Below are 12,224 nucleotides of genomic sequence, written 5' to 3'. Positions count from 1 at the left end.
CGAACAGACTCAATGACAAAAGGTTCCTTTTCCATGCATGTATACATATATAACAACAATACATTTGTTTACACCACAAATAAAGCAATTTAAGGTTAGCTCATGGGCCAACATGAGCCTTAGGGCCTCAACTGGCTCCTTGTAAACTCTTTGGCATATGTTTCACCATCTGAAACTGCATTCACTGAAAAAAGTGGAATCCTAAACAGGGGACCTCTGAATCACTGCCTGGTGGAGGAAAACAGAAAACCCTTCATTATGTAATGCTTAGGGTGGCTTTATCAAAGTGACTCACACAGTAATCTGAGATCTAACAGCCCACATGATGATTACATAACTGAACCCAGCTCCAACCCAAGATATGCAGGAAGTGAGGACCATAAGCACATGGTATAAATTCAAAAATCTCACCACAGACCAGTTAGGATTTTCTCAACCCATTTTACAATATCCTATGCAGCCCAGTGCCCCAAATGCCCATTCTGTAAAAGTTTCAAGGAAATTCCTGTGAAGCCCACCAGTATCTCTGCTTCTCTCACAAGCCAAGTTTTTATTAACAGATGATCCCATTTGGAAGGTAGCTAATCTAGCCACTTGCACTACTTTACAGCATACCCGAGGAAAGGAATTTTTTGTGCAGGCCTCCAGAGAAGCAGCTGTGGTCACATTTACTTTGGAGCGATGTTTGAACAAAAGTTGCACATCTACTTCACACAGGCTGCTGGATTATCCTCTGTACATTTTCATGCAACTTATTGATTTCATTGCATCATACAGTTTAGTCTGCACTGCATTTTTACTTATATGTTTAAAAGCAACACCAGTGAGTAATTTAACAAATATAAATTTAGATGACAATTTAATCACACTGCTGCACGACTGAAACAGCCAAACCCTTTAACAGTTTGTGTCTGTACACTGAGCTTGTATCAACACATCTGCACCAACAGTATTTATTAATTCATTAATGTGAACATCAGGGTACACTTTTCTGACTTACATGGTTGAGAAAATGTTGGACGATTATTTCATGTCCAGAAGCTGCTGCTTCCATCAAAGGAGTGAAACCATTCACAGGTTCCCTGCAAACAAAGGCAAAAAACAGTTCATCTCAAGTAACAAACACAAGCAGAAATAAAAAGAAGAGCATCACATATCAGCATATGATTCAACACTTAAAAAAGCAAGCCATCAGCACAGGTCCATTACAAGACTTAAATACCTTTGTGATCGACCTTCAGAACGGTTATCACACAGAAGCAAAATCATTAAAGGTGAGAACACCATCTGCAATCAAAGATCTGAATAAATAATCATTTTTCCTGGGGGCAAGCCCCTTGTACCCCCCCCCCCCCCACAGTTCATGTATACTAAATTCAAGGCTACAGTATCTTGGACAAAAGGAGAAATCCTAAGGACACCACAACCACAATCTTTTGGGGGAAAGCTAGAGGTCACACTCCAATGATTTCTCACACAAGATTCTTAAAAACAAGCACTTTAGCACAAATAATGTTAAGCTCACACTTTAGAAATAAGCTGTTGTGCTTTACAAATCTTTTTAACCTTTAGGGGAAAAATTACCAAGTCAGTGTTGTAGTAAACATCATTTTCTGACACTGCAGAAAGTACAGTTGTGTACGCTTACCATAAATGTAGATGTTCGAGTGTATTCAATGTTGCAGTCATTACATTTGGGTAATCTACTGGCAGGTTGCCCTCAGTCTGCCTGATTAACAAAGTTTTGGGTCCTGCGTCAGTTGCTGTTCCTTCTTCCATGACGTCAAGTCGTCAGGGGTATAAAACATGCAGCCGACGCCATTACATCAGTTTTTCTTGCCCCAGATGTCAAGTGCCACCCAAATGGGGAGCCAAAAATATAAAATACCATACCAAACATATACCTCCAAACAAAAGCAAATACACCAAAAAGGCTTATAAGTGTAGTAAAAGAAAGTAGAGGCATAATTAGAGAAAAAACAGGGGGCTGGAGGGAGGGTAACCAGGATAGCAACAGTGAATACACTCAAACATCAACATTTATGGTACGTGTATACAACTGTACTATGTTCTTCGTGTTTCACTGTTGCAGTCATTACATTTGGGTAGATTCCCAAAGCTAAGTTTGGGAGGATGGATTTATACAGCATTAGGACCGGCTATAAGGCCCTGCAGAACAACAGTGGCAAAGTCAGCTCTGGATTTAGAGAAAATTGGTAAATGATAATGTTTGGTGAAAGTATGAACTAAACTCCAAGTAGCAGCTTCTAGAATATCCCTGGTAGGAACACCTCTAAGAAAGGCTGTAGAGGTAGATGCAGCCCTGGTAGAATGGGATCTGATCCTCTGAGAGATAGTTTTTCCACGGTGCTTACAGCAGAAATTAATGCAATGGCTTATCCATTTGGAAATGGTTTGCTTTGAAATAGCCTTTCCCTCTGCCCCTGCAGCAAATGCTACCAGCAGTTGTTCAGATTTTCTTTGAGATTTAGTCCTGTTCAAGTAAAATCTAAGTTGTCTGTGTACATCTAATGAATGCAGAATCCGCTCCCCCTTGTTCTGTGGATTGGGAAAGAAAGTTGGCAAATGAATGGTCTGATTAAGAGCCACACTGGATACCACCTTGGGCATGAAGGATGGGTTGGTCCTGAGAGATACCCTGTCTGCATAAAAGATGACGAAATGCTCCACTGCCATAAGAGTCTGTAAACCTTCTAACCAAAGTGACTGCCAAAAGGAAGGCTGTTTTCCAAGAGAGAAATTTTAAGTCTTCAAGAAGCAGCTGGCTCGAAAGGAGGGAGAGTGATTTTCTCCAATACAAAGTTAAGGTCCCAGGCAGGGGTTGGAGGTCTCCTGGGTGGTCTTACGTTTTTGGCCCCTCTGAGATACTGCTTTAGCAGAGGATGAGAGAAGAGGGAAGGTTCTGTGTTGTAATGAGCTGAACTGGCTGAGGCATAGATTTTTATGGAAGAAAAAGACAGGCCCTTGTGAAGCATCTCAGTTAAGTATTGCAAAATCTGAGGAATGTTGGGCACTGCTGTGCTTATCCCTTCAGACTGATTCCAGGCGCAGAATCTTTTCCATTTGTCAGCATAAGATTTTCTAGTACTAGGTCTTCTCGCCTACAAAATGACATCCATCTCAGGTTTGTTGAAGGATGCTAAGGATGAATTTAGGTGATTAGCCACGCTGCAAGATTCAAAGTTTGGAGCTGAAGGTGCAGAATTTGGTTGATCTGCTGAGACAATAAGGAAGGTGACCGAGGCAGGTGCCACGGTGAAATGTGTGACAGACTGCGCAGGAGTGGGTACCAGTGCTGGTGAGGCCAGCCTGGAGCAATCAGAATAATTTTTGGTTTGTCCTGTTTGACTTTTAGTAGAACTTTGGAGAGCAGAGGCAGAGGGGGAAAAGCATAGGCTGATAGGTTTTTCCAGCTGAAGAACAGAGCATCCACTTTCCAGGCTTTTTTGTGTTGAGTTCTTGTGCAAAATTTGTCCAACTGATAGTTCTGGGGTGAGGCAAAATGATCTATGTCTGGGCTCCCCCATTTGCGAGTCCACATGTTGAAAATCCGTGGTTCCAGTTTCCATTCGTGTGGGTCCATGAGATTTCCCCTTAGTTCGTCTGCCAGAGTTTTCAGCTTTCCTGGCAGGAATTGAGCTTGTAGTTGTACCTGACAGCTCAAGGCCGTGTTTCACAATGCCATGGCTAGTCTGCAGAGGGGGTAGGAGTGTGTACACCCTGCTTGTTTATGTACCACATAACTGTGGTGTTGTCCGTCTTTATCAGTAAATGTCCTAAATGAAAGTAGTCCTTAAAGGCTGTCAGTGCATTCTGTACAGCTAGCATTTCTTTTTGATTTATATGAAGGTGCATTTGATTTGGGCTCCATTTGCCCTGAATGCCCTTCCCTGCCAGATGAGCCCCCCCCCCCCATGCATAGTCTGATGTATCTGTAGTTAGGGTTTGGACGGCAGGGGGTGGTGTGAATGGCAGTCCCTTGTTCTGGTGGCAGGCCTCTGCCCACCATAGGAACTCTAGGCGCAGGCAAGGTATGATAGGAATCATTGTTTCCAGGTTGTGGCAATGTTGACTCCATAGACTTTTTAAATACCACTGAAGTTTCCTCATATGCAGTCTTGCACATGGAATTAGAAGAATGCAGGGGGCCATGAACCCCAAGGCTTGCATTATTTGCCTTGCAGAAAGCAGGGTTTTGTGGCCATCTGTTTGAAGTAAGTAACCAAATGAATTTACTTTTCTGGAGTAAGGAAAGCTATCTGGGCAGTTGTATTCAAGCTTGCACCCAAGAATGTAATTTTTTGAGAGGGTACCATTTGAGATTTCTTTTCGTTTATAGTGTACCCTAGACAAGTTAGAGCTCTTTTTACAAACAACAGATGTTTTAGAAGAATGTCCTTGTTTTCTGCCTAAATTAAGACAATCGTCCAGGTATGGATATATCTGAATATTTCTTTGCCTGCAAAATGCAATTACTGGAGCCAGGCACTTTGTAAAGACCCTGGGCACAGTAGATAAGTCAAAGGGCAGTGCAGAGAACTGGTAATGCAAGAAGCCTGCTTTGAATCGCTGGTATCTTCTGTAAGATTCCCTGATTGGGATATGCAGGTAAGAATCTTTTAAATCTAGAGCTGCCAACCAGGCATCTTTGCCTAGCATAGGAAGTAACTGGTGAAGAATCAGCATCTTGAATTTTGGAATATCCAGAAAGGTGTTTAGAGTAGATAAGTTCAGAATTGGATGCCATGTTTTGTCTTTTCTGGGTACCAGGAAAAGTCTGGAATAGAAACCTTGTCCCTTTTCCTTTTCTGGTACTACATGAATAGCTCCCATGTTCATGAGGGAAAGTACTTGTTTCTGGGCCTCTGCCCACTGATTTGGGGGCAGATCTGGCCATCCGTTTGGAGTTGGCAATGTGTGGAAATGAAATATGTATCCCTGGGATACTATATTTAAAACCCATTTGCCCTGGGTTATAAGTTGCCAGTTTTTTGCATGAAGAGCCAGTTTTCCCCCCAAAGGGGCAGCTAAAAGGTAAGTGCTTGGTAAGTCTAGAGGAAAGTCATTGAGACTGCTTACCGTAGGGAGGTGTCTTGTTGTTTCCAGATTTGGAAGAGGAGGCACCCCATTGCTTAGTTCTGAAAGTCCCTTGGGACTGAAACCTGGTGCCTTTGGAATGTCTGGGTTTGACTTGAGTGGCTCTTGAAAGAACTGGAAAGGACCAGTTCTTAGTAGGCCAGTGCCTACTAAATCTTGGAGGTTGCACTTGCAAGAAATCTTTCACAGTTTGCATAGATTTAGCTTTATCTTCCATCTTTTTTAGTACTTCTTCAGCCTTATTACCAAAGAGACGGTCCTGTTGTAAAGGAGCATCCAAATGTTTTGCTTTAACATGATCAGGCAGAGATTGCTCTTTGAGCCATGTGTCTCCTTAGCACAGACCCAGTTACAGCAGCCCTACAAGAGGCCTCCAAAGAATCAAAACCACACTGCAAAGTATGTTTTCCAACTTGTTCAGCTGAATGCAATAAATCGTGTAAATCTTTATTTTCCACACAGTCAGAAATCAACATCATTTTCTGTTTAAGCAGTCCCATGATATGCTGCTGATATTTTAGCATATGGAATTGACAGTTTAAAGCCCTGATTGCCAAGGTTGCAGAAGTGTAGACCTTCTTACCCCATCTATCCAGTGCCCTGGAATCTCTATCAGACAGGGTAGGATTTTTAGCAGTAGAAGCCTTAATGCCCTTGGGGCCCTGAGAAATGGTTTCAGGATCCGCAAAGTACAGTTGTGTACACTTACCATAAATGTAGATGTTTGCGTGTATTCACTGTTGCAGTCATTACATTTGGGTAATCTGCTGGCAGGTTGCCCTCAGTCGGCCTGAATTCCAAAGTCTTGGGTCCTGCTTCGGTTGCTGTCTTCTCTTCCATGACGTCAGGTCGTCAGGGGTATAAAACATGCAGCCGATGCCATTTTCTTTAGTTTTTCTTACCCCCAATGTCAGGTGCCGCCAAAAAGGTAGCAATATTCTAAATATATATATATATATATATATATATATATACACATATATATATATATATATATATACATATATATATATATATATATATATATATATATATATATATATATATATATATATATATATATATATATATATATATAAAAACATAGGTTGTAGAAGATAGAGAAGGAAAGATAAACTGTAGAATGACAGGGGACTGGAGGGATGGTAACCAGGACTGCAACAGTGAATACACTCAAACATCTACATTTATGGTGAGTGTACACAACTGTATTATGTTCTTCGTGTTTCACTGTTGCAGTCATCACATTTGGGTAGATTCCCGAAGCTAAGGTTGGGAGGCTGGAGCTAAACAGCATTAGGAGTGGCTATGAGGCCCTGCAGAACTGCAGTGGCAAAGCCTGCCCTGGATTTAGAGTAGAATGGCAGATTACAGTGTTTTGTAAATGTGTGCACTGAACTCCCAAGTAGCAGCCTCTAAAATGTCCTTGGTAGGTACTCCCCTGAGAAAGGCTGCTGAAGTGGCTGCAGCTCTGGTTGAATGTGGCCTAATGCCCTTAGGTACTGGCTTGCCCTGGTGTACATAGCAGAAACGAATGCAGTGGACTATCCACTTAGAAATAGTCTGCTTTGTAATAGCCTTTCCTTGTGATGCTGCAGCATATGCCACTAGTAATTGCTATGTCTTTCTGAAAACTTTGGTTCTGTCCAAGAAGAATCTAAGCTGTCTGTGTACGTCCAAAAAATGCAGAATTCTCTCCCCCTTGTTCTGTGGATTTGGGTAAAAGGTTGGCAGGTGAATGGTTTGGCTGACAGCCACACTGGACACCACCTTAGGCATAAATGTTGGGTTTGTCCTCAGAGAGACCCTGTCTGGATAAAAAATGATAAAAGGTTCCACAGCCATGAGTGCCTGTAGCTCTGAGCCTTGTCTTGCAGAAGTTATTGCTAGGAGCAGAGCTGTTTTCCAAGATAAATACTTTATAACAGCAGTAGCCGCTGGCTCAAAAGGAGGCAGGGTGAGTTTTTCCAAGACATAGTTGAGGTCCCATGCAGGCACTGGTGATCTCCTTGTGGGTCTTAAATGTTTGGCTCCTCTAAGGTACTGCTTTAATAAGGGATGAAAAAAGATTGGTGGCTCTACATTGTAATGAGCCAAAATGGCAGAGGCATGAATTTTAATAGATGAAAAATATAGACCTTTGTCCAGCATCTCAGTTAAGTATTGCAAAATCTGAGGAATATTTGGTACAGCTGTATCAGTTCCTTGTGCCTGGTTCCAAGCACAGAATCTCTTCCAGCATAAGATTTTCTAGTACTTGGCCTTCTGGCTTCCAAAATGACATCCATCACAGCTTTATTGAGAGGTGTGTTTTGTATGACTACATTATTAGCCATGCTGTCAGGTTTAAAGTTCTGAGTTGGCTGTGTAGGATCTGACTGTTTTGCTGGAACAGTAGCTGAGGTATTTGAGGCAAGGTCCAAGCTGGATATTGAGACAAGCTCCTTAGAATTGGGTACCAGTCTGGGGCAATCAGAATTATCCTTGGCTTCTCCTGTCTGACCTTTGGGAGTACCTTGGGGAGGAGAGGCAGAGGGGGAAATGCATATACTGACCGGTTTTTCCAGCTGAAAGATAGGGCGCCCACTTTCCATGCTTGTCTGTGATAAATCCTTTTGCAGAATCTTTTTAGTTGGTAGTTGTGAGGGGAGGCAAATAGGTCTATATCCGGGCATCCCCATTTTTTTGTTATCATGCTGAAGACTTGTGGGTCTAGGTGCCACTCGTGGGGATCCATGAGGTTTCTGCTTAATTCGTCTGCCAGAGTATTTTTCCTTCCTGGCAGGAATTGTGCCTGCATATGTACTTGGTAAGTCAATGCTGTGTCCCACAAAGTCATGGCTAGTCTGCAAAGGGGGTAAGAATGTGTGCTCCTTTACTTGTTTATATACCACATGACCGTGGTGTTGTCTGTCTTTATCAGTAGTTGTCCTGGATGAAGTAGGTCCTTGAAGGCTGTCAGGGCATTTTGAACTGCTAGCATCTCCTTTTTGATTAATATGTAGATGCATTTGGTTTGAGGTCCATGTGCCCTGACTGTCCCCCAGGCATAATCTGATGCATCCATTGTTAGTGTCTGCCTGGCTGGGGGTAATGTGAATGGCTGTCCCTTGTTTTGGTGACAAGCCTTTGCCCACCATCGAAACTCTTGTTGCAGGCAGGGAATGAGAGTAATCACAGTCTCCAGGCTGTGGCAATGTTGAGTCCAAACACTTTTTAGGTACCATTGAAGTTTCCTCATATGCAGTCTTGCATATGGAATTAGAAGGATGCAGGATGCCATGAAGCCCAAAGCCTGCAGAATTTTTCTTGCAGATAACTGGGCCTTTGTTGCCAACATTTTGAAATAGGTAGTCAGTTGCCTTTGTTTGTTTGGCGTGAGATAAGTCATCTGGGCAGTTTTATTTAAGCTTGCACCCAGGAATATTATCTCTTGAGAGGGTAATAGTTTGATTTCTTTTCGTTGACTGTGTACCCAAGGCATGCTAGAAGTCTTTTCACGAACGCCAGATGCTGTAGAAGAATGTCCTTGTTCTCTGCTTGAATTAGACAGTCGTCCAAGTAAGGATATATTTGTATTCCTCTTTGTCTGCAGAATGCAATTACTGGTGCCAGGCACTTTGTAAAGACCCTGGGCGCAGTAGATAAGCCAAAGGGCAGTGCAGAGAACTGGTAATGCATTGCGCCAGCCTTGAATCTCAGGTATCTTCTGCATCTTTGTCTGATTGAGACATGCAGGTATGCCCCTTTTAGGTCTAATGTCACAAGCCAAGCGTTCTTGCCCAGAATGGGCAGAAGCTGCTGCAAAGTCAACAACTTGAATTTTGGTATATCCAGGAATGTGTTTAAAACAGATAGGTCCAGTACTGGCCTCCAGGCCCTGTCCTTTCTGGGTACCAGGAACAGTCTTGAGTAAAATCTTTGTCCCTGCTCTTGTTCTGGTACTTGTTGAATGGCCCCCCATGTCCATGAGGGATGAGACTTGCTTTTGTGCCTCTGCCCATTGATTTTTTGGCAGATCTGGCCATCCGTTTGCCTTTGGCAGGGTATGGAAATGGAACTTGTAGCCTTGTGACACGATATTTAGGACCCATTTGTCCTGGGTTATAATGTGCCAATTTTGTGAAAAAAGTGCTAATTTTCCCCCTAAGGGTGCTGCCAGGAGATAACTGCTTGGTGCAGGCAGGGGGAAGTCACTGGGACTGTTTCCTGTATGGTTGTGATTTGTCTTCTCCAACTTTGGAGGTAGAAGCCCCCCCATTGCTTTGAGCGGTATGAACCTTGCACCTGTGATCTGCCTCTAGGGCGTCTGGATCTGTCCCTTTGAGGTCTGTCTGACACAGAAAAGGACCAATTCTTTGTTGGCCAGTGTCTGCTAAACCTAGGTGGCTGTACTTGTAAGAAATCTTTGACCGTTTGCATAGATTTAGCTTTGTCATCCATTTTATTTAACACTTCTTCTGCCTTAACACCAAACAAAGTATCATGCTGTAAAGGTGCATCTAATAATTTGATTTTAACATGAACAGGCCGGTTTTGTTCCTTTAACCAAGCATGCATCCTAATTACAGAACCTGTAACTCTGGCCCTGCAGGAGGCCTCTAAAGAATCAAATCCACATTGCAAAGTATGCTTTCCAACTTGTTCAGCTGCATGCAATAAATCCTGCATTTCCTTGTTTTCTGCACATTCAGAGTTTAACAACATTTTCTGTTTAAGCAATGCCATGATATGTTGCTGATATTTGAGCATATGAAACTGACAGTTTAAGGCCCTCATAGCTAAGGTAACAGATGTGTAAAATTATTTTCCCCATCTATCCAGTGCCCTAGAATCCCTGTCAGAGGGGCTAGGGTTTTTTGCAGCGGAAGCCTTAACTCCTTTGGGACCCTGAGAAATAGTTTCTGGGTCTGCAGCAGGGTTTTTAAAAAGGAATTTATGAGAGTCAGGAACCCTGTAATATCTGTCAGGCTTAACAGGAGCTGGAGGTAAGGAGTCAGAAGTAAGACTAGACTCCGAAAACACATCATCTACAATGTCTAACACAGGTGGGATGGCTAGTGGCTTGTGTTGAAGTAGTAAAAGGAAATCCCTGAGCCTCTTTTTAGATTCTGAAAAATCTTGGCTCTCCCACTGGAAATGCTCCCTCATGGTATGTAAGGTTTCCCCAAAAGAATAGTCCTCAGGAGGAGAAGCTGAAGGTATAGATTCTTCAGCATCAGAATCCTCATGGGGGGAAGAGAATATTCCTGATTAGTAGAGGAATCAGAAGAAATGGAAACCTGATCAGAAGATTCATAGTCAGTCTCCTGCCTAGGCCTCTTATCAGGAGGGGGATGGGAACCCCCTGATCAAGGTATCAAATCTTCGGCCATTTTGAGCATCTGTTTTTTGGGCATAGAGGCCCGACCACGTGGCTCTTGAGTTTGTTTCTTTGCTTTGGAAGGTGCTTTAGTCTTTGCTTGAGAAGCTGAAGTTGGTTTGATGTAAAGACGTTTAGGTCTGAATACACCCTCAGAAGCCGGTGCCTGCTCAGCGGCCCCAGACCCATCTGAAGGGATAACATCCGAGGCTCCAATACCTTGAGTTTCCAGCGGCATGGCCAACTCCACGTGGGAGTCGGTAGCGGCCTGCGACTCTAAGGTAGCGGGGGTCAGAGGCTGTGAAAGCGTCTCACTGAGAACCGGCGACTGGCTTAGGAGAAGCTTCGTCATCGGTTTTGGGCCTCTGCTGTCTATCTCTTTCCTTTTCTTTGCGTTTCTTGTGAACTCCGGTAGTCGGATGGCTATCCGACGACATTTCTGGATAATTAAACCGGCGTCCAAAATAGTTTAAAGCAAAATCATACAGACGCTTAATAGTGCGTTGGTTAAATCTAGCACAAAACCGACAACCAGAAACATTGTGTCAGGGCCTAGGTAAGGAATACAGTAAGAATGAAAATACTTATGAGGTATTTGCTCCCCACAAGAAATACAATTATTAACTTTTTCTGACATCGGTCTGAAACAAGAAAAAAGTTTCCTGAACGGGACACTTAGCTTTATTGAAGACTTTGGATCTGAAACTCGAACATGAAAATCTCAGGAGTCGGCCGATCAGCACTTCTGCTTCTGCTTCGGGCACCGCACGGCAAGAAAGACTAAAGAAAATGGCGTCTGCCACATCTTTTATACCCCTGACGACCTGACATCAGGGAAGGGGTGACAGCAGCCGGCGCAGGACCCAAGACTTTGGAATTCAGGCTGGCTGAAGGCAACCTGCCAGCAGGACTACCCAAATGTAATGACTGCAACAGTGAAACACGAAGAACATCTGGTTTGCTGCTCCTACAACCTATATAATATAAAGGAAGATGAGAAAACAGTAATTGGAGCTCAAATAAAGGAACAGTGGTTCCTTCAGCATCTTCCAATCCTTCCAAAAGTCAAATCTAGTGGGGAGATTGGAGGGTGGGTAGTTGAAAAATGAAAATTGGCAACACAAATGGAACATTATGGTCAGTAGATAACTTTTTTATCTGAAGTTGTCATTTTCATTTGTTCCTTAACAAATGGGACAGAGTCCCCAGCTATCTATATCCCAGGAGAGCCCTAAGGAAATATATTCCTGAGCACTGCTGAGTCGAAGGCCGCTCTTCCCCTAGAGACCAGATCCAGTTTGTAATGAGCAATAAAGGTATGAGGATTAGCCCAAATTGCAGCTGCGCAAATATCATCCAAGGAAGATATGGATAAAAACACAGAAAGAGTTGCCATAGACGTGGTGAAATGAGCTCTTAGTGGTTTTGGTAAAGGCAAACCCGACTTTTTGCAAATAAAAGAAATACAATCAGTTAACCATGTGGCTAAAGGCACTTCAGTAACTGGTTTGCCCAATTTTGAATCTGAAAAGGAGACAAATGATCTGATTTCCTGAAATTGTTTGTCCTATGCAAATAAAAAGTAATTGTCTGTAAACATCTAACAGGTCCAACACATATTCTCCTTTGTTTGAGAAATCTGGAAAGAAAACTGGAAGGTTAATGGTTTGATTGATACTGGATTCTGACACCACCGTCATTAATATTTGGAATAACACTAAGGGGATGGGAAGTGGGATGGAAT

General features: G+C 42.9%; 1 protein-coding gene across 1 annotated transcript in view; it reads right to left on the bottom strand.

The window, feature by feature from the left end:
• Positions 1–12,224, bottom strand: part of ANKS3 (ankyrin repeat and sterile alpha motif domain containing 3) — a 1,450,330-nt gene that overhangs the window by 1,135,193 nt on the left and 302,913 nt on the right. The window contains exon 5 of the mRNA XM_044089324.1: positions 1,001–1,082. Within this exon, the coding sequence (XP_043945259.1) occupies positions 1,001–1,082 (82 nt within the window). The remainder of the gene's footprint in view (positions 1–1,000; positions 1,083–12,224) is intronic.

Source organism: Protopterus annectens, chromosome 12.part0 (genome assembly GCF_019279795.1).
Source record: "Protopterus annectens isolate FY-2018-M chromosome 12.part0, PAN1.0, whole genome shotgun sequence".
NCBI classification, from domain to species: domain Eukaryota; kingdom Metazoa; phylum Chordata; order Ceratodontiformes; family Protopteridae; genus Protopterus; species Protopterus annectens.
Note: the sequence above shows the minus strand (reverse complement) of the source record. Positions and strands in the feature narration are given on the sequence as shown.